Source organism: Chelonoidis abingdonii, chromosome 4 (assembly GCF_003597395.2).
Source record: "Chelonoidis abingdonii isolate Lonesome George chromosome 4, CheloAbing_2.0, whole genome shotgun sequence".
Taxonomy (NCBI): domain Eukaryota; kingdom Metazoa; phylum Chordata; order Testudines; family Testudinidae; genus Chelonoidis; species Chelonoidis abingdonii.
The window spans coordinates 51256437-51282650 of record NC_133772.1 but is presented as its reverse complement, the minus strand read 5'-3'; the positions used below and the strand labels follow the sequence as shown (position 1 = coordinate 51282650).

Sequence of the window (26214 nt, the reverse complement as noted above, 5' to 3'; positions counted from 1 at the left end):
TCTATCAAGGCTTGTTTCCCATTAAGTCTCTGGCTCTCAAAAATGGCTCCTGATATTCCTTTAGGAGGGGGACTGTTCCTTCAGATCTGCAGCAATAAAATATCCTCATATTGTTTTGATCACCACAACTTGCAAGATGAAAATAATTTGCCTGGACTGGGGCTTTAGAAACACATGCAAGCCTTGGGTCTCAAGCAATCAGCTATTCCCTGGTACATCGGTCACCCGTATATTTAATACGTAGCAGTATTCATATCCAGGCAGCTCCGAACTCTTCATGAACGTTAATTAACCTTAATATAAGGGGACTGTTATCCCCTTACTAACATTCAGTGGGGGTGTTTTGGATGCTAGCTCCCAGCACTAAAAGGGGAGAGATCGATGGCAAATCAGGACCCTGAGGCTGACAGTCCCCAGGAACAGTGGCAAGAGGCCAATGCTCCAGGTCAGCCTGATTGACAGGGCAGGCAGGCTACTCAAGGAGACGGAAGGCCAGGGTGGGTCCCGTCCTCCGTGTGAGCTGGAATTGCCTGGGTCAGACAGAGTAGGGGCCCAGGCTAAGCTGCTAGGAGCAGAGCTGCAGCCCCAAAAGCCAGAACACAGTCCAGAGAGAGCAGACCTGCCCTGGGAGGAGAGCTGCAGCAACCAGAGCCAGGGGGGCCAGACAAACAGCCCAGGAAGCAGGTGAGAGCTGAGAGAGAGTCACAGAAGCAGCCTGCAGAGCAGACCTGCCCTGGGAGCAGAGCTGTAGCAACTGGAGCCAGAGAGGCCAGAGAAGCAGCCCAGGGAGCTGAAGGCAGAGCAGCAGCAGCAGCCGTGCTGAGGCAGTGTGGAGCTGGGGCTGGAGCAGTCCGGAGCTGGGTGCAGTGAGCAGCTCGGGAGAGCGAGGGAGACCCTGGGCAGTGGGCCCAGCACAGGGAGATGCCTCAGCCTAGAGGCTCTGCAGGCCAGACCTGGAGGGGGATCATAACCCTGACAGGGCAGGGGTGACACTGGGGAGAAGGGTCCCTGCCACCCAGAGCCTGAGAGCGTGTGGCCACTGCCAGAGCAAGTGTACAACCCGCAGCGTCTCTGCAGCACAGCCAGGGCCTGAGAAGGAGGCCTGGGACCTACAAGGAACAGACTGTGAACTGCCCTGATATTCCAGAGAGACTGTTTGTGATGGTCTCTGCCACAGAGCGGGGTGATGTGTTTTCCTTTAACCTTTTCCATTTTTCCTTATTCTTTTTTTAAATTAATTGTTAATTAAATAACTTGTATTTGCTTTAAATTGTATGATGTGATCACTGGGTCAGGGAGGTGCGCAGTGCAAAGAGAGTACCCCGGAGTGGGGACACCCTAGCCCCTGTCCTGGGTGACCACAGCAGGGTTGGGGGTTGAGCCCCCCAGGAATCCTGGGCCCAGCCTTGTTGGGGTTACGAGGACTCTGCCAGACAGGAGAGTGGAAGGGGAGTCCTCAAGGGCAGGGAGGCCTCTGGGTAAAGGAAGTGGGAGCGAGGACTCAGATCCTTTCGCTAGCCCACTTCACCGGGGTAGTGCAGAAGCCAGGAAAGTTCCCCACAATAGCGGGACCATTCCCCCGCTTACATTTGCAACAATTAAGACAGGACATACTTTACCCATGATAAACTGAGGTACAGAGTTTGAAGGGCCTTGCTCAACATTACACAGCAAGACTCTGTTGCAATAAAACTTGCATACGTTCTTAACTTTTATGCGTGGTGAGTAGCCCCATTGACATCAAAGATAAAGTCTTTGGAGAATTAGGGCCCAACTCAGTTGGTGACAAAGCCACATTAGAACCCAGAAGTCCAGACTCACCACCCCCTATCCTAAAGCACTAGACAATACTACTTATTCCACTCCATCACCTTTCTACATTCCCCAAAAATTCCTCACACCTGATGCATTTGAGCAGGGCTAAGTGGGTCCCTTGCACCAGGGACTACATTGCAGGCTAGAACCTGGTAATTGTCGGAGCAAGAGGGTTAGGATCTTGGTGGTGATAATAAGTTCTGGGTTTTTTGAGTTCAGAGCTCTTTGGTAAATAATGGAATCTGAACTCTTCATAAGCTGACAGATAAACAATGCTACGTTTCTGACTTTCAGAGAGCTGGCTTTGAAGGATTGCAACATACTTTAAGGACTTTTAATTTGAATTGTATAATTACTGGAAAATATGCTTTAGAAATGAGAGATGTTTTAAAAAAATCAGAGTATAATGAATCCTGTTTAAGTCTAAGTAGGAAAAAGTACCATATGGTTGGGGAGGGATTTTGAGTAGGCTATAAAACGAAAACATATAAGTCTGCTAAGCTGGGGGAGTTTCAAATGAAGGGCCACCTTCTGCTCTTAGTTACGCCAGTAAGTTGAAGTTAGAAAAATTCAAGATGCCATTTTTTTTTCATTCACCGCCAAGTTGTGTGATAAATGCATCATCTGGAGTCTTTATGTTGAGATTGGATGCCTTTTGAGAACTAGTGCAAGTATGACACCTCGATTTGGGAATCGTGCCCCAATCTTGAAATGTAGACATACCATAAGAGAGAGCCTCTAGGTCAGCCACAAGTGGCTGGGCTTGAGAGCATTCATTTTACACAATAGGAAAGAATAGGTTCCTGCAGTGCAGGAACTGCTGAGTAAAATCTATGGCCTGTTTTATGCAGGTCAGAACTGGTGACTGTAGTGATCACCCCACCCCCCTCGCTCCTCGGCCTTAAAATCTCTGTCCTGCATTCTCAGCTGGTGTAAATTGACATGGCTCCATTAACTTTAGCCAAGCTACATGTATTTACACCAGCTGAGGATTTGGCCCTATGAATCAGTGTAACTGCAGTTACTGGTATAAATGAGAGCAGAAGTTAGATGGGAAAGGGCATGTGTTCAAGTGAACGAAAAATAGTGATTCCAAATCCATAGGACACATCAGGAGATTCAGAGGCCTTAATGTCATAAGGGGAGCCTAGTTTTTACCTCAGCCAGCTATCACATAGACCATCTAGTTCAGTCCCCTGCACTCATGGCAGGACTGAACATTATCTAGACCATTCCCGACAGGTGTTTGTCTAACCTGCTCTTAAAAATCTCCAATGACAGAGATTCAATAACCTCCCTAGGCAATTTATTCTCGTACTTAATCACTCTGACCATTTTTCCTCATGTCCTACCTAAACCAAGATCTAAAACCAATACCTGGGAGGCCCTTATCCAAAACCTCCTCTTTGCTGATGACGCAGCAGTGACAATCCTTATGAACAGTTTTTCCAAAGCCTGTAAAGACTTTGGGCTTCACATAAGTTGAAAAAAGATGAAGATAATGTACCAAGGAGCTGAGAAAGCACACTCCATCAAGATCAACAACTATGAACTTGAAGTGGTGAACAAGTCCCTGGGTTCCACTATCACAGTCAATCTTTCACGTGAAACAGAACTCAACATCCACATTGGAAAAACTGCCACGATGTCTAGATTGAGTAAGAGGGTCTGGCAAAACAACAAACTGACAGACCACACAAAGATCTGTGTGTATCGTGCATGTGTTATCAGCATGCTTTTGTATGGGAGCTAGAAATGGACCTTATAGCCTCATCAGGAAAAGAGGCTTAACAGCCTTCATATGCATTGCCTTTGTCGAATCTTTGGCATCTCCTGGAGAGATGGTGTCACCAACACTGATGTGTTCAAGCGGGCCGGCACACCCAACATGCAGACCCTGCTCAAACAGAGATGCCTCTGCTGGCTTGGGCATGTGTGTCACATCCCAAAGGACATTCTGTACAGTGAATTGGCATCTGGAAAAAGACCCAAAGGACGCCCAAAATTGTGTTTCAAGGATGCGTGCGAGCGAGACCTGAAAGAAATGGACATAGATGTGGAAAACTGGGAAGATCACACTCAAGACCGCAGCCTTTGGAAATAAGAGCTTAACAAAGGTCTCCAGAGTTATGAGAGGAAGCCGCCCAGCTTAGCAAAGGAGAAAAAAGCTCACAGAAGGCAGAGCCCAAAGGGTCGACACATCACCTTTAAATGTGACAGATGCAGCACAGATTGTATCTCTCGAGTGGGTCTCTTCAGCCACGTTCGCAGCTGCCATAAACCAACTGAGTAAATTCTTTACCTCTCAGGGGTGGATATGCATGGTCTCTCAAGACTGAAGGGTGCCTACTACTACCTAAACCACCCTTGGTGCAATTTAAGCCCATTGCTGCTTGTCCTAGCTTCAGAAGTTAAGGGGAACAATTTTTCTCCTTCCTCTTTATAACAACCTTTTATGTATTTAAACTGTTATCATGTCCCTTCTCAGTCTTCTCTTCTTCAGACTAAATTTTTTCAATCTTCCCTCACAGGTCATGTTTTCTAAACCTTCAGTCATTGCAGAAACCATTTGATGTTGTCCATCCAGGATTGTTTTGGATCTGTATTTTACAGTGTGTCACAATGCTGGAAATTTTGTTTTTTGTTTCTGTGTAAGTCAGTGGTGGGCAACCTGTGGCCCATGAGCCTCATGCGGCCAATCAGGGTAATCTGATTGCAGGCTATGAGACATTTTGCTGACGTTGACTATCTGCAGGCATGGTCCCCTGCAGCTCCCAGTGCCCGTGGTTCACTGTTCCTGGCCAATGAGAGCTGTGGGAAGCCGTGGGCCGCAGGGCCACACCGGCCGCCACTTCCTGCAGCTCCCATTGGCTGGGAACGGAGAACTGCAGCCACTGGGAGCTGCGGTGGGCAGTGCCTATGGACGGTCAACATCAGCAAAATGTCTTGCGGCCCACAATCAGATTACCCTGGTGGGCTGCAGGTTGCCCATCGCTGGTGTAAGTAGTTTATGAATATTGTGATGAAGAGTATTGTTATAGAACCCCAGTGGATGTGGTTATCAGTATATAATGTCTCACAGACGTTATGGGGCTGTCGCATTCCTTTAAACTCCCTGAAATAAAACAGCAATACATGTATATTTGTTTCTTTTATGTAGCTTTCTATCTGATCTATAAAACTTACTTCAGTTTCATCTATATTTTGATTTAAGATCAATGAAACTTCCTACATAACTAAATGTCACCAGCTGGTCTTCCAGGACACTAACAGCATCACATTGGGGTGGTAATAGTACTATTGATTGATTTGTATTTTGCATCCGTGACTATGGTATTTGGGTTCACTTTGTAGGTTGGGATGGTACCAAACATCACCACCCCCCAAATTTTGATACAATTTGTCTTTACTTTTAATATTTGTTCTGTAAGGGAGGGTCATATCCTATCTCGCACTATCTAACTGTTGAAAGTGCTTCCAAGTCACTTCTCTGTGATGACATTATTCCTGTAGCGCTGCTATTGTCTTATTTGCTTTTAAGCTTACAGGATTCCCCCGCTGTTAATTATATATTGCATGTGTTAGGGGCAAATTCCTACCCCCAGATGTGAGTGGGTGGCTGTCACTGAAGTTGTAATAGAATTTATTTATTTGCATCTTCACCTTTACTACAGTAGTTTCTAGGGGCCAATCAAGAAAAAGGCTCTATTGTGCTAGGCACTGTACAGACATAGAGTATTGAACAGTAAATATAAGAAATAATAAACCCCTCATGCTTCTGGACGTAAGCGAACCTCAAACTCTTGGGGGTTAGGAGGATCCTTTCCCTAGTCGGAAAGTTATACCACAACTGCCTGTTGCAGGCACCTCCTTTGAAGCACCTGGTACTGGGCACTGTTGGCGACAGGAAACTTGGCCCCCTTGTCTGATTCAGATAAGGAAGAAGGTCCAGTACTTAGGATGCTGGCCTGGAGACTTCCTGTGTGTCCTTGAGTAAGTCACTTTGCCTCTCTTCCTCCATTCACTGTCTATAAAATGGCGTTGATGATAACACATCCCTATTTCACAAGTGTGTTTTGTGCATAAGTACATTAAAAATTGGGAGATGCTCAGATACCGTTCTGTTGGGGGCTGGTGATAGGGTATACAAATCGCACAGTAGCCTGGCAAGCGTTAACAAACTGCAATAGCATTGTCCACCTATCCACTACACCTGTAAGTAAGGGCTGAAAAGGGAAGAGCTGGCTGGGAAGGAGAGCAGACTAATTGCTCTCCCCTGGGGAGAGAAGCGTGGCTGGAGCCTGGTCATACAGCTGAGCCACATAAGCCACCAGTGGACTGAAAACCCTGTTGTGGAAACTGAGGCAGAGCAGCTGCAGCACCATGCCCTGCCATGAGGAGACACACAGGGGCCTTGATCTACTACTAATGGGGCCATATAATACATATATAGAACGATCCAGTATAATATTTCCGATATTCTTCACTGTCAGAATGTAGACCTGGAGTGTAAGGTGTTTGTCATGGGAGACCCAAAAGCAATTAGCGCAACATCAGAATTACAAGAGTAAAAATATTAGCTAGCAATGACTACACAACACACACCTCTATGGGAGCCACACAATGTGCACCTAAGGAGCTAGAATCTAACTATGTTAACCAGTCTGTGTTGTACAACTCTGAAAATGGATTCTACACTGCCACACTGGTAACCTTTCAGCAGGAGAATATCCTTATATGGCACAGTCCGCTTTCCTCTGCGTATTTCTCCTGAGGGCTATTACGGTTACGTATATCTATCAGAGATTGAAGTGCATGGGATTTAATGAAGTGCAGTTCTTGCCAAAATTATCTTTAAAAGTTAATTCTGTGTATTTAAAAATTTCTCTTCCTCCCACCCTTCTATTTATAGAACACTTGGTGGTGGTGGTCATTGTAACAAAATGGAATAGCAGATGTACTTTTTACTGTAATAGCATTATTCATGTCATATTAATACAAAGAATATAGATGGGCTTCACTGGGCAGAATCCTTTGGGAATTTCTACTTTTAGTCTGTCTTCCCTATTTTCCCACTTTTTTTTGGTCTTATTGTTGCTCATAGAGGTCCCAACCAAGATCAGGGCCCATTCTGCAGGCACTGTTGAAACACAGAGTGAGAGGCAGTCCTTGATTCAGCAAAGTTCTTGAGCATGTACTTCCATTCCGCAGAAGTCAATAGCAGTCCAGAATATGTTTGAAGCTAAGCTCTATGCTTAAGTGCTTTGCTGAATTGCGACCTATCCTCTTTAGGACTGGGATTGCTTTACAAAGGAGACGAGACTCCTTTGCCTGTATTTCTCCTTAGTGTCGCCAGGGGTGGCTCCAGGCCCCAGCATGCCAAGTGTGTGCTGGGGGCACTGCCTCTGGCGGCTTGCCTGCAGAGGGTCCGCTGGTCCAGAGGCTTCGGTGGACCTCCCGCAGGCGTGCCTGCAGGAAGTCTGCCAAAGCCACGGGACCAACGGACCTTCCGCAGGCTAACCGCTGGAGGCAGCCTGCCTGCTGTGCTTGGGGTGGCAAAATCCCTAGAGCCGCCCCTGAGTGTCGCTCCAGTAGAGTTACTCCACAAATGGATTTCTCCCATTAAGTTAAAAAGTGCACTAAATATTTGAAATGCCCTGTCCTGGTGGTGGTCTCTTACCAACCTCAACGTGTGTAAGCCAGCTAGTGTTGGCTGGCTTTATGGTACCACACCTGGGCTATCCATTTAGGTGGCCATGCTTTTCAGAATGGGGATAGTTCCAAGGAGAGTTAGGGAGAAGAAAAAAAATTTCTACAAATTTTTTCACAGCCAGACAAATTGTTTGCATCTTTAGGGGTGGTGGTGGTGGTGTTGCAAACTCAGAATTCTAGGCAAAAGCTCCTGGAGGCTCAGGCATTTTTCACTGCGCCTGGGTTGTTTTGGAGTAGGGTGACCAGACAGCAAATGTGAAAAATCGGGATGGGGGTGGGGGGTAATAGGAGCCTATATAAGAGAGACCCAAAAATCGGGACTGTCCCTATAAAATCGGGACATCTGGTCACCCTATGTTGAAGAGGCTGAGCCAATTGATTACTTTAAGTGGAAGCCAGAGAGAAATCTGCTGTTTCAGCTGGATTTTCCTTTTGGTTTTAGAATTTATCTGAACTTGTGCAATGAAAATACAGAAAAAGATTCATATAATACCCCCTGGTAGCCCCCAAACCTCTGAGTTTGGTGAAGCTCTTTGTCCCAAAGCTCTGAATAAAGCTGTGCAAATTATTCACAAGGAAATGTAAAGCTGCTGGAAATCTTGCGTTGTATTTTGAACTCAAGATTTTGACCCCAAATTTGCCATGTTTTATGAGTTTCTCAAAAACTGCTTCCTTTTCTACTGAAAAAGAACCAGTTCTAAACAATAGTCAGTCAGTTCAGAGCTCTCATGGTAGCTTTGAAATACAGGGTTTAAGTTATCACATATTTGATGTGAAAACAATGATATCAAGTTTCATAGTGCTGCAAAGATGCTCCAAACAGAAAATACTTTTTTATTAGGAGCGTGTGTATATCGTTCCTAAGTTTTACGCTACTCTGCAGCACCTCTAAAACAGATTTACATCCTAGGTTTCTTGAATCAGTTTAGTCCATCTTGGTTTCTATCAGAAAAGTAAGTCTTCTAAAATGAATATAACACACGTGTAGTAAAGGTCATTGTTTGACATTACGCTGTAGTTATTTCATTTATTTTCAGCACCTTGTATTAGTGATTCAGACAGTCTTCCCAGTAAAAGCACTGGCGAGTGGAAAGTACTATGAAGCTATTGGTTCATTGTGGAATTCGCAATCCTAGAAAGCCTGGCTAGCTTCGGAGATGTAGGGGTTTTTTTTTGTTTTGTTTTTTTCCCCCCAAAGAAGTATTTTCCCAATTGTAGCAGGTGGTTCATTGCAGCTCTGCTATCTGGCATCTATAATAACAATAATATTGAGACATTAGTGGAATTTGGGGAGCTTTAGTGCAGAAAAAATATCAGTGTCTGGAAAAAACTTTCATCTGATCTGGGAAAGCTGATACATGCAAGACAATCATAAAACTCTTGGAATCTTTAGTTTGTATAAGTCATTCTACAGTTTGAGCTGCGTTCCACATGAATTTTCTGTGACCTTATTTGCAGTGGAATAAAACAGTTTAGAAAATGTCCTCTTCGCAGTGATGAGTCTGTTTGTACAAGGCTTTATGTGTTGTGAATATCCAGCTCATTTGTCAGCATCATGTTACAGTTTGCTTTTCAAGCAGCCTTGATTTATTATGGGTTTAGGTAAACAGCGCGTCTTGCAATACTTTTTATTTTTGCATTAACTATGCTATTAATGGGTTCTGTGGTCAGCAATTCTGGTCAGGGCTTAAGCAGCCCCTGGGTGGCAACTCAGCAACACAAGCTTCAAGCTACTGAGAGCTCAAAAGCTATTGAGAGCTAGTGTCTGGGAGTGCCCAGCATTCTAAATAAAGGACCCACTTAGTGTTCACTGTACCCTAGTTTTGTCTTGTTTACCTCATGAGGGATGCTGTGTGGTATTTAAAGGTCGGGTTATTCCCCATTTGACAAAACATTTGTATAACAGCTAAGGAATGCCCCTAAAGCAGCTGTAAAGCAGACCACTGCTCTATACCAGTGAAATGGGAGTAATGCAGGCAATTCACAGAGCCAGGGGTCTCGTCTGAAGAGGTATGTGATGCAGGAGTGCACCAGTCACACATCTGGGATTAGAATCTGGCCCATAGGCTTTGTAGCTATATTCTGCTCTTGATCTCTGCACAAGATTCTCACTGACATCAGTGGGATGCGGGCAGAATCAATCCCTCAGTAATGGGTTGTTTCTTTGCCAGTATGTGGAGATGTTGCAAATGTCATCTCAGTCTGTGCAGTCCCCCTCTGAATCTTGGGAGCATGACTGAACAGTTCAGCTTTTCTCTGGCATTCCTTTCTCACATACTTGTGGGGCTTGCCGAACACAGAGTTACCAATCACCATCTCTCCCTTGTTTACCACTGAGTTTTTTCCAGAATGTGTTTTTTGCTCAGCAGTTCCTGTGTTACACATCTAAACCCCTTTCCAGTTGAGGATCAAGCTGATAGATGTATTTTTTGTTTGCATGTGTCTCATGAGGCTACATCAGCAAGGTCTTCTTCACACTGCCTGCCATCTCCACACTGACATTCTTACAGGATTCTGATTATTCTTTGTGCCTCCTGGGTATAAAACAGAACAAACAAAATTTGTCTATTTTTAACAGCATTTGGAAGCTCTTTTACATCAGACCAGCCATAAAGAATCTGTAAACTCAGGAATGTTAGATTTTGTTCAGATTGGAAATTCTAGAAATAATAGTTGGATATGCATATTTTTCATTGTGATTAAAATTTAATTTGTGGCTTTTGGTTTGTTCCCAGATCCCATCCCCCAATACCGCTAGGCAGTAATTAGGAGTTATTACCACCTTTCTGCAGAGCAGGAAGGCAGAATCAGTTTTTTTTTGCCTATCTTAGTATCTCAAGCATAGGCGACAAGTTATATGGGCCTGGGCTTCAGGAATATTCAGGGCCGGGTGCCCTGCTCCAGCAATATTTGGAGCTGGGTCTCTCCCCCGGCCCTGCCTGGATTGGGCCCCGGCCCCCGCGGGTCTCCCCCCACTGCCCCGCCCCGCCGCGTCCCTGCCTGAAGCGGGTTCCAGCCTCCGCCTTCCACCCCTCCCCCTGCGTCCCCCCTCCGCCGCGTCCCTGCCTGCTCGCAGATCAGCTCCCGGCAGAAGTGCTGTCTGCTGCCCCAAGGTCCTAGCGCCTGCCATCCACTGATGGCAAGGCAGGCTGCCCTTACCCTGCTCTTCTGCCCTAGCCCTGAGCCTCTCCAATGCCCCAAACCCCTCATCCCCAGCCGGAGCCCTCATCCCTCTGCACCTGATCCTCTGCCCCAGCCAGAACCCTCATCCTCCTGCGCCCTGAGCCTCTACCCCAGCTCTGAGCTCCCCCGCATCATGAACCCCTCATCCTTAGCCCCACCTTCATTCCCCTGTAGCCTGATCCTCTGCCCCAGCGTGTACCACTTCCCCCTTCCTACACCCCCCCAGCTGAGCCTGCACCGAAACTCCATCCCAAAGCCTGCACCTCTCACTCCCCCCTGCCCTAGTCCACAGCCTGCACCCAGCACCCAAACTCCCTCCCAGAGCCTGCACCCCTCACTCCTTCATACACCCCCATCACCAGCCCAGAGCCTGCACCCAGCACCCAAACTCCTTCCCAAAGCCTGCACCCCTCCTGCACCCTAGTCCCCAGCCCAGGACCTGCACCCCAGACCTCCCCCCTGAAACCCCACCCAGATCCTTAGGCAGGTGGAGGCGGAGTTTGAGGGGGCGGAGTTGGGGGGCCAGAGTTGGGGGGGCGGGTTCTGGGCACCACCAAAATTTCTACAAACTTGCCTCCCATGATCTCAAGGTAGCTTTATTTAAATAATCCCATGACTGCCAGGGGAACTAGTCAGAACCATCCATCGATCTCTTCATGTAACCAACAGGTTTGAGCATGATTCCGCAATGTGCTTGTGGCTGTGTTCAGAAATGGTGTAGTGTGGACACAAACTGTGTCGAGTTTCTTAGATTTTTTTTAGAATATCCAGAACTTTAGTTTCAGCTTTATCATTTGCCAGTGTCACTCTCTGCAACTACTGACTTCTGTGCAAGCAGTGTTGGACAGAGAGCTAAAGCCAATTAGTGAAATTTTGCAAAACCAAGATCCATCTCTGTGCTAATAGAGATGGGCCAAAATCAGAGCCATATATCCAACCCATACACACACATCACTTCAACTTTGGGACTGAAAAAATGGGATTCAGATCTGAACCACAATTGATCAGGGGATTTGGTTTTGCAAAATCATTATCTGACTGACCAGATTTTTCAAAACAATAAGACGCTCTGTGTTTTGCCCGCTGCTGACATGGTATCTTGGGAATATTATCTCTAGAACTTTGGAAAGCTTAATCGTTTGACTTGGTTTCTTGCAGGTATCTAAATCCAGAGAGAGCAGAAATGACCATGACGGCCAACAAGAATGCTAGTGCCACCAACAGAGCTGGAGGGAGTAAAGTGCCTCAGGATACTTTGGATCGGTAAGTCCACTGCAGACTGTGAAATTTAAACTAAACATTTCTGTGGATCATTTTGTATGTCTCAATATTTTGTCCCAGAAACTCTGGAAAACGTTGATTTGGTTTTGGAATTAAGTCTCATAATTTCCAAAACTAGGAGAGCAGAAGAATATGTGCTTAGACAAAGGATGGGCAAACTTTTTGGCCCAAGGACCATATCTGGATACAGAAATTGTATAGTGGGCAATGAATGCTCATGAAATTGGAGTTGGGGTGTGGAAGGGGATTGGGGCTGTGGCTGGGGGTGCAGGCTCTGGGATGGGGTGAGAAATGAGGCATTTAGGGTGCAGGAGGGGGCTCTGGGCTGGGACAGGGAGGGTGCAGGGGGGTGAGGGCTCTGGCTCGGGGTGCAGGCTCTGGGGTGGAGCTGGTGTAGGAGGGGTTTGGGGTGTAGGAGGTTGGGACCAAGGGGTTCAGAGGGTGGGAGGGTGATCATGGATGGAGCAGGTGGCTGGAGCATGCGGGGTGGCTCAGAGGTGCAGACTCCAGGCAGCACTTACCTCAAGTGGCTTCCGGAAGCAGCGGCATGTCCCGCGCTCCGCCTCCTACACAGAGGCATGGCCAGGTGGCTTTGCTGTGTGCTGCCCCATCTGCAGGCAACACAAGCTGAGGAGTGGAGCCAGCTACTGCTCCATTGCGATGATATTCTCTTTGCCTCTGTTTATAGCTAGCAGGTGCAACATCCAAAACTGATGGTTTCATTTATGCTTTAAAGACAGCAAAGTTGATTTGATGCTAGTCTCCTTTGAGAAGCGTTGCCAGGCGTATTGCTTTGTGATACAAATTGTTGTCAATCCTATTCAGTTTAGATTGAGTCCCTTTATAGACCTTCGTTTGTTTTTTGTATTATAATAGCACTGTAAATGAGGGAGTGCTGGGGCTCGACCCTCTCCGGGGAGGAGGGGAGCCACGCCGGCCCACTCTGCTCCGGTTGGCCCGGGAAGTTAGCCCGGCAGTCCTTGCAGTACTTGTCTGCCCGATGGGTGAAGGGATCAGGCCCTCTGGCAGGGCTGAGCCGTAAGAACCGCGAGGCACCGGTTCCTATATCAGGGCGGATAGCAGCACAGAATCAATAAGCTCAGGCCTGGGTCAGGGCTGAGCAACGATAATAGTTTAAGGCCCAACCCTTGGTCAGGGCGGGGCAGCAAAACACTGAGTCAATAGGCTCAGGCCTGGGTCAGGGCTGAGCAACAGTAGCAGTTTTAAGGCCCAGCCCTAAGTCAGGGTGGGCAGCAAACACTGAGTCAGGAAGCTCGGGCCTTGGGTCAGGACCGAGCAACAATAGCAGTTTCAAAGGCCCAGCCCTTGGTCAGGGCGGGTCAGCAAACGCTGAGGCAGTAAGCTCAGGCCTTGGGGCAGGACTGAGCAGCAGTAACAGCTATTGGCCTCCTCAGGCCAGAGAGAGGGGGACTCTGCCACCCTGGAGTGGGGTGGCAGGGGGGGACGCAGGCCGTCCCACTCCACTGCGTCCCAGCCCGGGGCCCTAACAGCAGCTGTCACTCCGCTGGTCAGTCAGTGGGGATCCTGGCCGCAACACACTGACATAGGCTCCAGCAACTCCGCAGCCTGACTACGGTCGGCTGCCCCCTGGGCTGCTTCCGTATTCCCCCTCCTACCTGGGTCCTAACGTTGGCCTCAGCGGGGTCCAGGAGCATGGGCTCATCACGACCGGGGCTGGATGGTAGGTCTGGGAGCTCCTCGGGATACTCGGGCCACAGTAGCACCAGCGGCTCCTCTGGCTAGCACTAGGTGCGGGGAAGCTCTGGCGGCTCCTCCTGGTAGCGAGCGCGGGGAAGCTCCGGCGGCTCCTCCTGGTAGCGAGCGCAGGGAAGCTCCGGCCAGCCCGGGCGGCTCCCCTGGGTCGCCAGAGTCTCCCGGTTTCGAGCTCCCGGAGGGATGTCTGTTCTCTCCGGCTGCTGGGGCCTGACTGAGCTCTGAGGGCCGGCTTTTATAGTTCCTGGTCACCATCTGACCCTTTCAGGGGTGGGCTCAGAGCTCCGTAGCTCCTCCCACTCTGGCCTCTGCCGGGGCTCAACCCTCTCCGGGGAGGAGGGGAGCCACACCGGCCCGCTACAAGCACCTTTATACTAGACATAGTATAAAGAAATAAGAAGGATACTCTCAGCCCTAGAAAGCTCTCAGGCTAGCACTTGAAGGCTTTAAATACATTTGTGTCCAAGGCTGCAGTAGAACTGGGGTGCTGGAGTGGATGTAGGTCTAAAAATAAATGTTCTGGTGAGGGAGGGTATGGGAAGACCACTGCCATCTTGTCTACATTGTTTTTGGTTGTTTGTATTGGGTTGGGGGTAGGGTTGCATTATTGTAGGTACTGTGCTGCGAACCCCTAGTGTAGATGTGCTACATCATTATAAGCCATGGCTTGCACTAGTGCATATCACCTGAAGGAAGCTGCACCAGTACAAATCACAGTTTATACTAGAAAAGTGTATTTATGCTTGATATTTGCAATGGTGTAATCAGTTTAGTGCCAACAGCCACCCCTTCCCCTCCCTCCCCCAGTGTAAATAAGGTCTGATTTAGATGGATCAAGCCAACATAAATACAGAATGATTTATCCAAAGCAGAATGGGTCCTTAGAGGTGACCGTTGATAGCAGTGCATCTGCAGGCAGAGTTGGATAATATTGAGGAATGATTTTAGAGAGATGGGGAATTGTGGGCTTTGGCTTTGATCCCAGCAGTGCGCTGTGTGTCAGTTTGTAACTGATGTCCAGGCTTGGCATATCTGCCATTTTATTCTGAACTTTTCCAACCACAAGCAGAAAGGAAAAAATATAAATTAAGTTATGAAATTGTCAATGTGGAAACATTGGAATAAAAAACATGTACCGCTTTTTGCTTTAAAGACAAAACTGTTTCTAATGATGCCTTTGACTGTTTTAGTTTTCAGACTATCTGGGTTTGTTTTCAGTTTTGTTTATCTTTCTTAATTTGATGTATTTGTTTGTTTTGCTGGCTTCCTATTCAGCCTTCTGTGTCGAATCTTCTATTTCTCTATTTCAGCCATCTCCCACTCCTCTTCTCCTGGCTGTGCTGTTTGAGTCACACCGATTGCATAATTTTTTCTGCTTTGGGTTAAATGGCCTCATCCTAAATGGTTGAGAAGTAGTGCAGCGTGTACAGCACAGGATTAAGAATCTGAGGTGAAATGAAGTAAGCGGGAGTTTTGCCATTGATGTCAGCGGAGCTCCATCCCCATCTTTGTTGAGGACTTGCTTTGTGGCCTTGGCAAGCCTTTTAAGGGTTCTGTATCTTCATTATCCGATCCATAAAATGGGGATAATTGTATTTACTCAAACATTTTAAAGAGTTTTTTAATCTACAGATAAAATTATGATGTTATGAATCAAGTAATTTTATTTCTGCACCAGGTCTCTCATCTTGAGTTTTGTATTCTTTCCTGAGTCCCTCTTGATTTCTCACTGTACAGATTTACCTTTCCTCTTCTTCACATTGCTTCCCAATTATACTAGGCAACAGGCTAGTGGCATGTGTCACTTCATGTGGTGTATTGATGTTTTTCTGCTAGAGATGGACTGTACGTCCGTTGCTCAATTAGGTTTCACCAGGAATGAACCTGAAGGTCTGGTCTGTTTCTGAATTTGCTAGTCCACAGCACTAGGCTCTCTTGGTGTCTCTTTTTCACAGTATAGCAAATGAGCACAAAATAATATTGTTGGGGGGAGGGGGGAAAGAGAAGAGCTTCTGTCTTAATTAGAGATGGGCTTGAGTTTAGAGCAAGATTCTTACAGCCTCAAGATTAAGAGGTGTATATTAATGGTAATTATGATACTTGGCACTTATATAGCAGTTATCCATCCATCCATCTTATAGGCTGATTTGGTGTGTCGGTCTGAGGCCAAGCTAGCAGGGAAGTTGGCTGAGCTGGGAAGTTTGGAGCTAGACTTTACTGAACTTTGGATCTACAGTTCTGGTTCAAACCATTTCTAACCTTAATATTCTTTGGAAGTGTATGCGTGAGTTCTAAGTACATGTGACAGTAGGCGTTAAATGGCCTTTCTTTTCATAGTCTCATCATCATATGTTTTGATTAAGGTTAAGTAATGTAGAATTTGTAGGTGCAAGCATGGGCATAAATCTAGAGCTAATCCTGAATCATAGTAATATGCCAAGTGAGACGCTTAATAGCTTGATATGCTTAAATTCTGCATCCTTTACTTTGCCTTTCTGTAATCAGCCTGGATGACCTGACTTTGAGGCTGTGCAAGAGGATGCTATTTGAATCAACTGAGAAATTTCTTCCTTTCTAATGCGCTGCCATAATAAAAGTTTAGTTCAAGGCATGAGGTGATTTACTGTAAACATGCTAAATAACCCACTTAAACTGAGCAGTCATTGTTTCCATTTAATATAGGATTTGATTAGAGATTTGCAAGACCATAGTACAGTATATGGTTTCTATACAATTTGCAGGGGTAGCATTTCATAACATGCTGATAATGGCATGACACAGGTATAATTATCTCCCAGTAACCAATCATCTTCCTACTGGTCATAGGATTTGATGAAAACTATTAGCTGAGTCTATCCTCTGTGAGGGCAGAATATATCTTCTTGGACAGATCTCTCCTATCAATCAATCAGACAGAGGTAGATCAATCAGATTTTGATCGATCAATGTAATGTTCTTTTCTTTTAGAGCCTGGTAAATAATAAATAAACTCATGCAACCAGACAAAACTGTGTTTTCAATAGTAATTGACTCAATGATTAGAAATAGTAGAACAACAAAACCAGACAGTGGGAAAGAGACATATCAGCTAGCTACTCTTCCATGGCTACTCGTCCATGGCTTGTAAACCAGGGCTGCCCAGAGGAGGGCATTGAGATCTCTAAAATAAAAGAATGTGCAAAGATACAGAGTCTGAGCTAATGAGTGCACCAGCCACCTTGCTATCTTGTGTCAAGGTGCCAGATACAGTAATTTAAATTTCTGAGTTATCCTGGAAAACTGTACTGATAAAGGGTTGTATCCCTAAGGTTATTTTGCTCCAGGAGCAAATCTGTCTGTATAAGAAGGGGAAAGTGCTGCTTCTATTAAAGAAATTCTTGTGCAGTCATGTGCCTTGACATGGGTACATCCAAGGTTAGTCAAGCCATGGTCCATCTTTATCTTATGCCTAAGCTTTACTGTCAGGTAACTCATGCAGGTGACTTCCCATCTGCTTAGATTGGAGATGGAATGGTTTTGTGGTTGAAGCAAGGGAAGTCTGGTTTTCTGTTTCAGGGTTGGCCATGGGTTAACTATGTCACTGTGGAAGAATTGCATGGGCTCTCACTGGTATATTAAGCACTTTGGGCCAGGATTGTATGTTTGTTATATGCTTGCACAGTTTAACACAATGAGATAATAACATAATAAAATGGGACTCTAGATATTTACTTACCTCGCGTCTGTTATGAGGTTGAATTTAAATTCAGTAACATTTATAAATGCCTTGAGGTCCTTGCCTGGATGGAAGGTGCTTTATGGCTGTAGTTAAGGTACTGGACTGGAATTCAGAAGATCTGGAGTCAACTCCTAGTTCTGCCATGACTCCCTGAGTGACTTTGTGCAAGTCACTGAGGGTTTGTCTACATGAACATCTAGTTTGTGGCAATCTGGGGTGTAAGTCTACCTGGCACTTGTGTGCCACGCGCTAGGTGTCCGTTTTGGGACCCTGCTGCCTCACACTGAACCTTCCATCATGCTCTTTGATCTGCTCTGCTTTGAAACAGGAATGCACTGAAGCACGTCATGGAACTCTTAGTGTATGGCAGCGGGGTCCACATGAACAGTTAGAATCATAGAACCTTTGGGTTAGAAGGGACTGCAAGGGTCATCTAGTTTAAGCCCTGGCCAAGATGCAGGATTTGTTGTGTCTAAACCACTCAAGACAGGTGGCTATCCAGCCTCTTTTTGAAAACCTCTGGTGAAGGAGCTTCCATGAATTCCCTAGGCAGTTTGTGTTAGTGTGCAGCAGGGTAGGGCAGGGTAGATTTACAACCCAGTTTGCTGCAGAGTAAGTGTTCAGATAGACATGCTCTTAGTCTCTCTGTGTGCCACTACCCTATCTGATATGATTATGATAATAGTTCCTTTCTCCCAGCTGTGTCTGTATGGTCTATTTAGTTTGTAAGCTCTTCAAGGTGTAGACTGTCTCTTACTATGTGTCTGTACCATGCCTAGGACAATGAGGTTTTGGTCTTGTTTGCAGCTTCTAGGCACTGGTGTAATACAAATATATATGTAATAGTTATTGCCACAGTGGTACAGTAGTTAACTTTCTTCTGTATTTGTGGTTGGCTTAAGTATTTGGATAGTATTGCTGGGCATAGTTTAAAAGCTGCTTCCTTCCATCTCAGAGGTGGCTGTATATTAAAGAGGGGTGAAATGATCTGCTGAGGGTAAGCAATTTATAGTTTGTAAAGTTTTTTGAATGATTTGGAACCTCTGGATGGAAAGCTCTCCATAAAATTTTAGTTATTAATATTATGGCCAAGTAAAATGTTCTTTGAACATGTCTGGAAATCTCATTGCAGATGCAATATGGATGCATACTTAATACAAGGCAAGATCCTTCCTGGGCTGTAAGCAAGCTAACCCAATGTACATTGGAGGGAGGATCCTGACATATTTTGAATTGCTTGGAATGTAGCTATGTGCAAAAATAGCATACCAACATAGAATACAGAACATTACAATTAAGATTTTGGATTTCTGTAGGTACAGTACATATACGTATAGATATAGATATGTGCTGAGAGAATGCAGGAACTCATCGTGTGTGATGTTTTTCTCAGGCCATTGAGGAGCCTTACAAATGAGTAGCTAGCTTAACTGTTCCTGGACTCCTACACACACTGTTGTGTGAGTTGTGCTTTTCAGTGATCTTTGGTCCTGGTGCCTTGAGGTTTCAACTAGATGAGGTGAGTGAAAAGCTCAAGCTTGAGGCAAAGAGCTCAATCCTCAACAGCACTGAGGGTAAAGCCACCTTTCTCTTCCCCCACTTTTGGGTGGCCAATGTCTAAACCAGCCTGGGGTGAAAGTAACTTAAGGGACTTACCAGTACGCAGAGCGGCCGGGGTCCTGAGTGAGGTGACGGGGAGGGCTCAACTGGAAGGGGCAGGGCCTCGGGCGGAAGGGGCAGGGCCGGGGCCAGACTTCCCCAGCCAGCCCTTCAGCGTAGTCCGGTGGTGATTTAAAGGGTTCGGGGCTCCCAGCTAGCACTACCCCGGGGCTCTGCCAGCGATTTAAAGGACCAGTGCCCAGGGCTTCGGCAGTGATTTAAAGGGCTGGCTGGGGCTCTGGCTGCTGGCATGGTAGTGGCGGTGGCTGGGAGCCCTGGGTCCTTTAAATCGCCACCAGAGCCCCAGGGGTCCTGGCTGCCGCCAGTACGATCGGCTGTGTACCGACTCTTACTGGTACGCTATATCGGACCGCCCCAGCTTTCTTTCACCTCTGAAACCAGCCTCCAGTGCTCAGGCTTCTAAGTTATACTGGCTGTAGTAGCCCCATTGGGACTGCTGCATCATGCTGCTCCTAACATGCCCCTCCCACCCTGACATGCTTGCTACCTAGAAAAGAGGGAGCAGGTGGCGTCTGTTTAGGATCATCAGCTTCCCCTCCCCTTTAAGACACTTTCCAGCTGCTTTGTGTAGTTGAGGCAGTGCCAAGCAACTGGATCTGGGACTGAGGAATGCGCCCAAGTGATCTGTCAGGAGACTCTATCAGGCCAAAAATATTCACCTACTTCGTGGAATCCCACTGAGAACCCTTAAGTTATTATCCATGAGTTTGTGATCCAAAGCCCATGGAAAGCATGTATCTCTTACTTTGAGGCTAGAGCTGTTACATTTTGTCAAAGAAACTGAAAGTTGAATTCAGCTGTACCCTTGGACAAATAGTGGTTTAATAAAAATCTGCTGAGGGTAAGCAATATGTCAAGTTATTGAAACCACCATGAGATTTGGCTCTTTTTTTAGGCACTGAGGTTTAGAAAACAGTATAAATAAGCTTTAGCCAAAATGTTATGGAAATTGAAAAACTGACTTGAGAGCCATTAGTAAGTATTCTGTTTCATTATAAGCAGAGGCAATATGAACTATGCATCTGACAAGATTTCAGAAGGTTAGTTCCCAGCAATGCAGAGTTCCTTCAGATTCAGAAAAGCGTGGAGATCTCTGTTATTGCATGAAATGGAAGTTTACATTGGATACGGGACCCCAGACTTTGCCACTCTGATTTGTAAAGTCCAGTGTGGATACAAAATTTATATCCACACCCAATTCATGATCTACAAACACGGTCCTCAGATATAAAGTGGATATCCGCATATTTGCAAGGCTCTGCTGATTTGTGCTGTGGATGTTGACAGGGCAGAGTTTATGAAGTTGCCAAGGAATGGAAACATCACAACTCTGTTAGAGATGGGATTACATGAAAACACTGATCCAAATGCTGCCTCTGGACTTTGGGATAGTTTGGATCTGGATCTGAATTCCACAGCTGGCCCTCATGGCTCTAATGCAGTGTGTCTCAATCTTTCCAGACTACTGTGCCCCCTTTCAGGAGTCTGATTTGTCTTGTGTACTCCTAAATTACAACTCACTTAAAAATTAATTGCTTACAAAATCAGACATAAAAATACAAAATGTCACAGCACATTGTCACTGAAAAATTTCTGGCTTTCTCATTTTTACCATATAGTTATAAAACAAATCAATTGAAATATAAATATTGTACTTACATGTCAGTGTATAGTATGTAAAGCAGTATAAACAAGTCATTTGTATGAATTTTTTGTTTGTACTGTGCTAGTGGTTTTTATGAAGCTGGTTGTAAAACTAGCCAAATATCTAGATGAACTGATGTATCCCGTGGAAGACCTCTGCGTATCCCCAGTAGAACACATACCCCTGGTTGAGAACTACAGCTATAATGGGCCTTTTGACAGGGTACTGGTTCCCAGTGAATGAGGGGTTAACTCCAGTTCAGCTCCCCTCTGCCCCTGTGCATGTGCTCAGAGAAAGGTGTGATTGCTTGGGAGTTAGGGTGGTGTGTATGTGTGTGTGAGAGAGAGAGAGGGAGAGAAATACTCTTGGGAAGGCAGAATTTCTCATCCGGCTTGTGGTAGAATCCCAAGATAAAGCATTTTGCTGTTTAGTTTCTGGCTATGGTAAATTATTTCACATTCTTATTATAAATACTTGTCTCAGGAAAAGACCTAGCTGACTGTAAATCAAGTGTCGGCAGCCTTTCAGAAGTGATGTGCCGAGTCTTCATTTATTCACTGTAATTTAAGGTTTCACGTGCCAATAATACATTTAACATTTTTATAAGGTCTCTTTCTACAAGTTTAGAATATATAACTAGAAAACATTATTTACTAGAAAACAAAATTTACTTACATTGTTGTAGGTTAAGCAAATAAAGTTTTTAAAATGTTTAAGAAGCTTCATTTAAAATTAAATTAAAATGGAGGGGGCCCCCCCCAGACCGGTGGCCAGGACCCAGTCAGTGTGAGTGCCACTGAAAATCAGCTCATGTGCCACCTTTGGCTTGCGTGCTATAAGTTGCCTACCCTTGCTGTAATGAACTCTTTTTTCGGATAAATCTTCCATTGAAGTCAATAGGAGTTTTGTCACTGTTAGGAATTCAGGATTAGTCTCGTAGTATCTCATTTTTGAACACACACAGCTTTTTACGAATAAAATCAGAAAGGAGTTTTGCATTTCGTTTCACATGGTTTATAAAGCAAGAGGTTTTCATTATTATTTTGCTCTCCAGCTAATGTGTGTGCGGATATATGCAAGCAAATTATTTCTCAGTGGAGTCTAATTTCAGAGGCACTTTGAATGCTTTTCACAGCCTTTAGACACAGCAACTAGCAGGCCAGAATTAAAGTAATCTCTCTTTTTTTTTTTTTCTTCTATATTTCTGCAGTACTGATGTTTGTTAAATTCACTGAAGAGATAATAATGAGGAAAAGAAACTGTGGATTAATAAAGCTGGATTGAGAGAGTGTCATAGTGGATAGATTACACTAGGAGCGATGTTTGCCATGGAACTCACACTACGTTTCCAGAATAGAGATAACGTAGAGCAGGGGTTCTCAAACTGCGTTGCACCATGATCCCCTTCTGACAACAAAAATTACTACTTGACCCCAGGAGTGGGGACTGAAGTCTGAGCCTGCCCAAGCCCCATCGCACTGGGAGAGCAGGGGCAGGCAAAGCTAAAGCCTGAGCCCCACCACCCTGTGCGGGGGAGAGGGGCAAAGCTTTGGCTTCGGCCCTGTGTGGTGGGGCTCAGGCTTCGGCCCTGGGCCCCAGCCAATCTAATGCCGGCCCTGGTAATCCTGATTGCAACCCACTTTGGGGTCCCAAACCACAGTTTGAGAACTGCTGGCTTAGACTAGTATTGCACTACAATATTTACTGCATCGAATAATCATGTTTTATTATTGATGGTGATCTTCTTTTTTTTGCATTATTGTTCCAAAAAGGATAGTGTTAAGGATTGAACTAATCTGCTGTTTTTTCAATACAATATTAGCTCAGTATGAATTTGGAAATGTTTATTTTGCATACTGTGCAACATCAGGGAGACTGAAGTAATGATGAGCAAGATAACAATGTTAAATAAAAATAAGGTATATCTCCATATATTATTATCTCACAGAAGTGGAAGGGACCCTGAAAGGTCATGAAGTCCAGCCTCCTGCCTTCATTAGCAGGACTAAGCACTGATTTTGCCCCAGATCCCTAAGCGGCTCCCTCACGGATTGAACTCACTACCCTGGGTTTAGCAGGCCAGTGCTCAAAGCACTGAGCCATCCCTCCACCCATGTTCATTAAATAACTTCTGGAAATCTACATGGCTCTAGCAGAAAGCATTTAAGTATACTTGTTGCTGGTAAAGAGTGCTTGCTTGAGCTATCTGGGGAATGAAGCCCAGAATAGGAATAGCACAAGTGATAACCAGCAAAGTGCTTTCACATTACCCGACCAGTGTGTTTCAAACCTGTGCTGGAAGAACTCATTTTCTAAGAAGAAAATCTTGTCTCCCTGGTCCTTTCAAATCTTGGCCTTTGCAATGAGACTGCCACCAAGAGTGCCAGTCATGACCATTTGTAATGTTGTCTTTTATTGTACGGACAGCTGTCCATTAGGAGCTAGTCTGAGACCACTAAGTCTTTACAATGAGCCACTGAAAAGCCGTCCCCAAAGGAAAATGATTTCCATTTACTTCCTATTTTGATCTGGGTTTGAACTAGTGATTTAGAAGGAAAGATTGTGTGTTCTTTTATCATTTCCCTGAGCTATACAGTTCCCCTTAGGAGAAATTTTCACCTTAGCGTAACAGCAAATTCAAATAGACACAATGAACGTTGATACAGAATGAAACCCAAAGAAAGCTTTCGAAAATAAATTTTTAAAAATGAGTGAAAATTAATACTGTGCGTTTCTGCAGTGCCAGTGTCAGAACAAAATAGTCTGTCTAGACACTTGTGGAGAAAGAAATGAGCTGGCTTGTGACTCTTAAGTTTCCTTCAGTGACTTTATCAGATGGACCATCAATAGCCGTTTGATATTAGCCTTGTGTCCTGATTCACTCTCCATACAGAGTGACATCTCTGTGTTGGTGCTTGAAAAGCGTATTCCGCTGTTGAAGTAGCCAATAAGTAATTTTCTACAGGAGGAATACTGAAATGGGAGCTAATACAATACACATGTTGAGCAGTCCCCATTATTAACAGTGTGCTTGCGTAGTATTTTTTCCATAATTAGGTTAATCAATCCTACATACTCTGTCTAGGAGCAGTTTTTGCTCAAGAAAACATTTTGATGTGATACGCAGCATACCAATTACAGAGATACATCAGAGCGCAGAAAGGACGCTAACAATATGTGTATCATCTTGAAATTATGTCATTATTGACTCAAAGCCAAGGACTCATGTTATGCGAAATTCAATATTTTAAATTCAAATTTTATCTGTTTGGAGCATACATTCTCAGCTTCTTCAGGGCCTCCAACATGACTCACATGTCAGCTGTTCATATCTTGGCTAACCCGTGCACACTGTTTAGCTGTAGAACTACAACTGAAGCTGTATCTTGAAATGAGATGTGTCAGTACCACTAACAAAGACAGTAAAGAGTAGCAGCTGTGTTAGTGTGTATCTGCAAAAAGAACAGGAGTACTTGTGGCACCTTAGAGACTCATGCTCAAATAAATTTGTTAGTCTCTAAGGTGCCACAAGAACTCCTGGTCTTTTTAAAGATAATAAAGGCAATGGACACTCAACACTTTGAAAAAGGTGCCGGCACCTTGCAGAATTGAGTCCTGTGCCAGCACTGATATCTCCAGTTACTGTAAGAGGTACAAGAGTGCTGCCGTTGAGAATTTGTTTGCTCGTTTATGGGAGTCCAAATTTGAAGATTTGGGTGCATAATGTTAGGCTCCTAAATCCACATATAGGTTTCTGTAGTAAGTGGTCTGATTGTCAGAAGTGTTGAGAACATACAAATCTCACTGAAGTCAATAAGAGCTGCAGTGCTCAGCCCCACTTTTGAAAATCAGAACCCTTATATTTTGAGCCTATCTAGTTTTAGGAGCCGGATTTTAGGCAGCCAGGTTTGAAAATCTTGTCCATAGCGCCCGAATTGTACTATATGCTGTAATAAAGCAAGCCTGAGGAGAGTTTCAGTTAGAATACAGGAATGATTTAGTTAAGTTAATGATGCTCTTAGTCTAATTTATTAACATTGGTATGATGTGATCCTTGAGCCATTTAAACAAACATTTTGGCAGTGAAGTAAAGGCATTATTTAGTAAGGTTAATGTATTAATGGTGCTCTTTAACCAGAATTAATTTCTGGTGGTATAGAAGCTATAGAAAAAACTGGAGTCAAGTTAAGAGGCATAATTACTTTGTTCCCTCCTTCTTTTAAAAAAGGAAATAATGGAAATTGCAAGACATAACAACTTTGCTGATTCCACCCATCCACAAAACTGTGGCTATATTATGAAAATACCTTTATGTTCAGCAGTGGACTAGAGCTAATGAGTAAACAGGGTAGTTCCAGTTTTGGATTTATAGAATGAGCTGTTTTATGTCAGACTTTCTAGGCACAACCGTGTGCAGCAGCCCTCACAAATGGGCTTTTCCATCTGCTAGGATATTTGGGAACATAATATAGACCTGAGCACTACTGGTCCAAGGTGCCTCTTGGGAAAGACCTGATAGACGTTTCTGGGCCTGATCCTCTATGGCATGTGTCAGTATGCCTCAGCTGAAGCCCATATAGTAAGGGCCTAGTGTAATGAAGTGGAAGATCTGGCCCTCTGTGTCCTAAGGCAGTATAATGGCATTCTAGATCTCAGTTTTTCTCACAAGGCAGTATCTGGTTTTGTATGAGGGAATAATAAAGCACAGATTGGGATTTATGTTAGGAATGCAGTGTTTGAGTGTAAACCGATGGGAGTCTGCTTTTTTATATTTTTGTACGGTCATGTGCTTGAAGGTATCAATATATGAAAATGCAAACTTGATGGAGGCATTAAATCCGCTAAGGAATGCTGTGGTATTTGGTATATGTTGCTAATCCCAGCTTAAACCAGTTTCTTGTCCTATAAATCAGCTAAGTTTGCCCTGAGAAAGGGGTGGTTCATAAACTGCGCCACCCCAGGCATAGCCTCAATAGGCATTGTGACTCAGAGACATCCCTCCGAGGCACAGTTTCTTTCCCTCTTGCTCCAGAGTTGGGAGTAGTAAATTTAGGCTGGACAATACCAGGCTGGTTTAGCTGCTCTAGCTGAGGGGTGGTGGTGGGGGTTCTTACTCTCCTGCACAGGTGGAATCCAAGCCACAATCTAGCTCCAGGATACCAGTACAAAACTACTGATATGTTTCTTAGGCCTGGTCTACACTATGCATTTAAACCAATTTTAGCAGCGTTAAACCGATTTAACACTGTACCCATCCACACTAAGAGGCCCTTTATATCGATATAAAGGGCTCTTTAAATCGGTTTCTGTACTCCTCCCCGACGAGAGGAGTAGCGCTAAAATCGGTATTACCATATCGGATTAGGGTTAGTGTGGCCACAAATCGACGGTATTGGCCTCCGGGCAGTATCCCACAGTGCACCACTGTGACCACTCTGGACAGCAA

General features: G+C 45.0%; 1 protein-coding gene across 8 annotated transcripts in view; it reads left to right on the top strand.

Annotated features, from left to right (window-relative positions):
- The window catches only part of DENND2B (DENN domain containing 2B), a 315618-nt gene that overhangs the window by 131773 nt on the left and 157631 nt on the right, over positions 1 to 26214 (top strand). For all 8 annotated transcript variants that reach the window (XM_075065155.1, XM_075065153.1, XM_075065156.1 and 5 more), the window contains one exon: positions 11869 to 11973. In XM_075065155.1, coding sequence (XP_074921256.1) covers positions 11894 to 11973 — 80 coding nt within the window. In that variant the 5' untranslated portion in view covers positions 11869 to 11893. The remainder of the gene's footprint in view (positions 1 to 11868; positions 11974 to 26214) is intronic.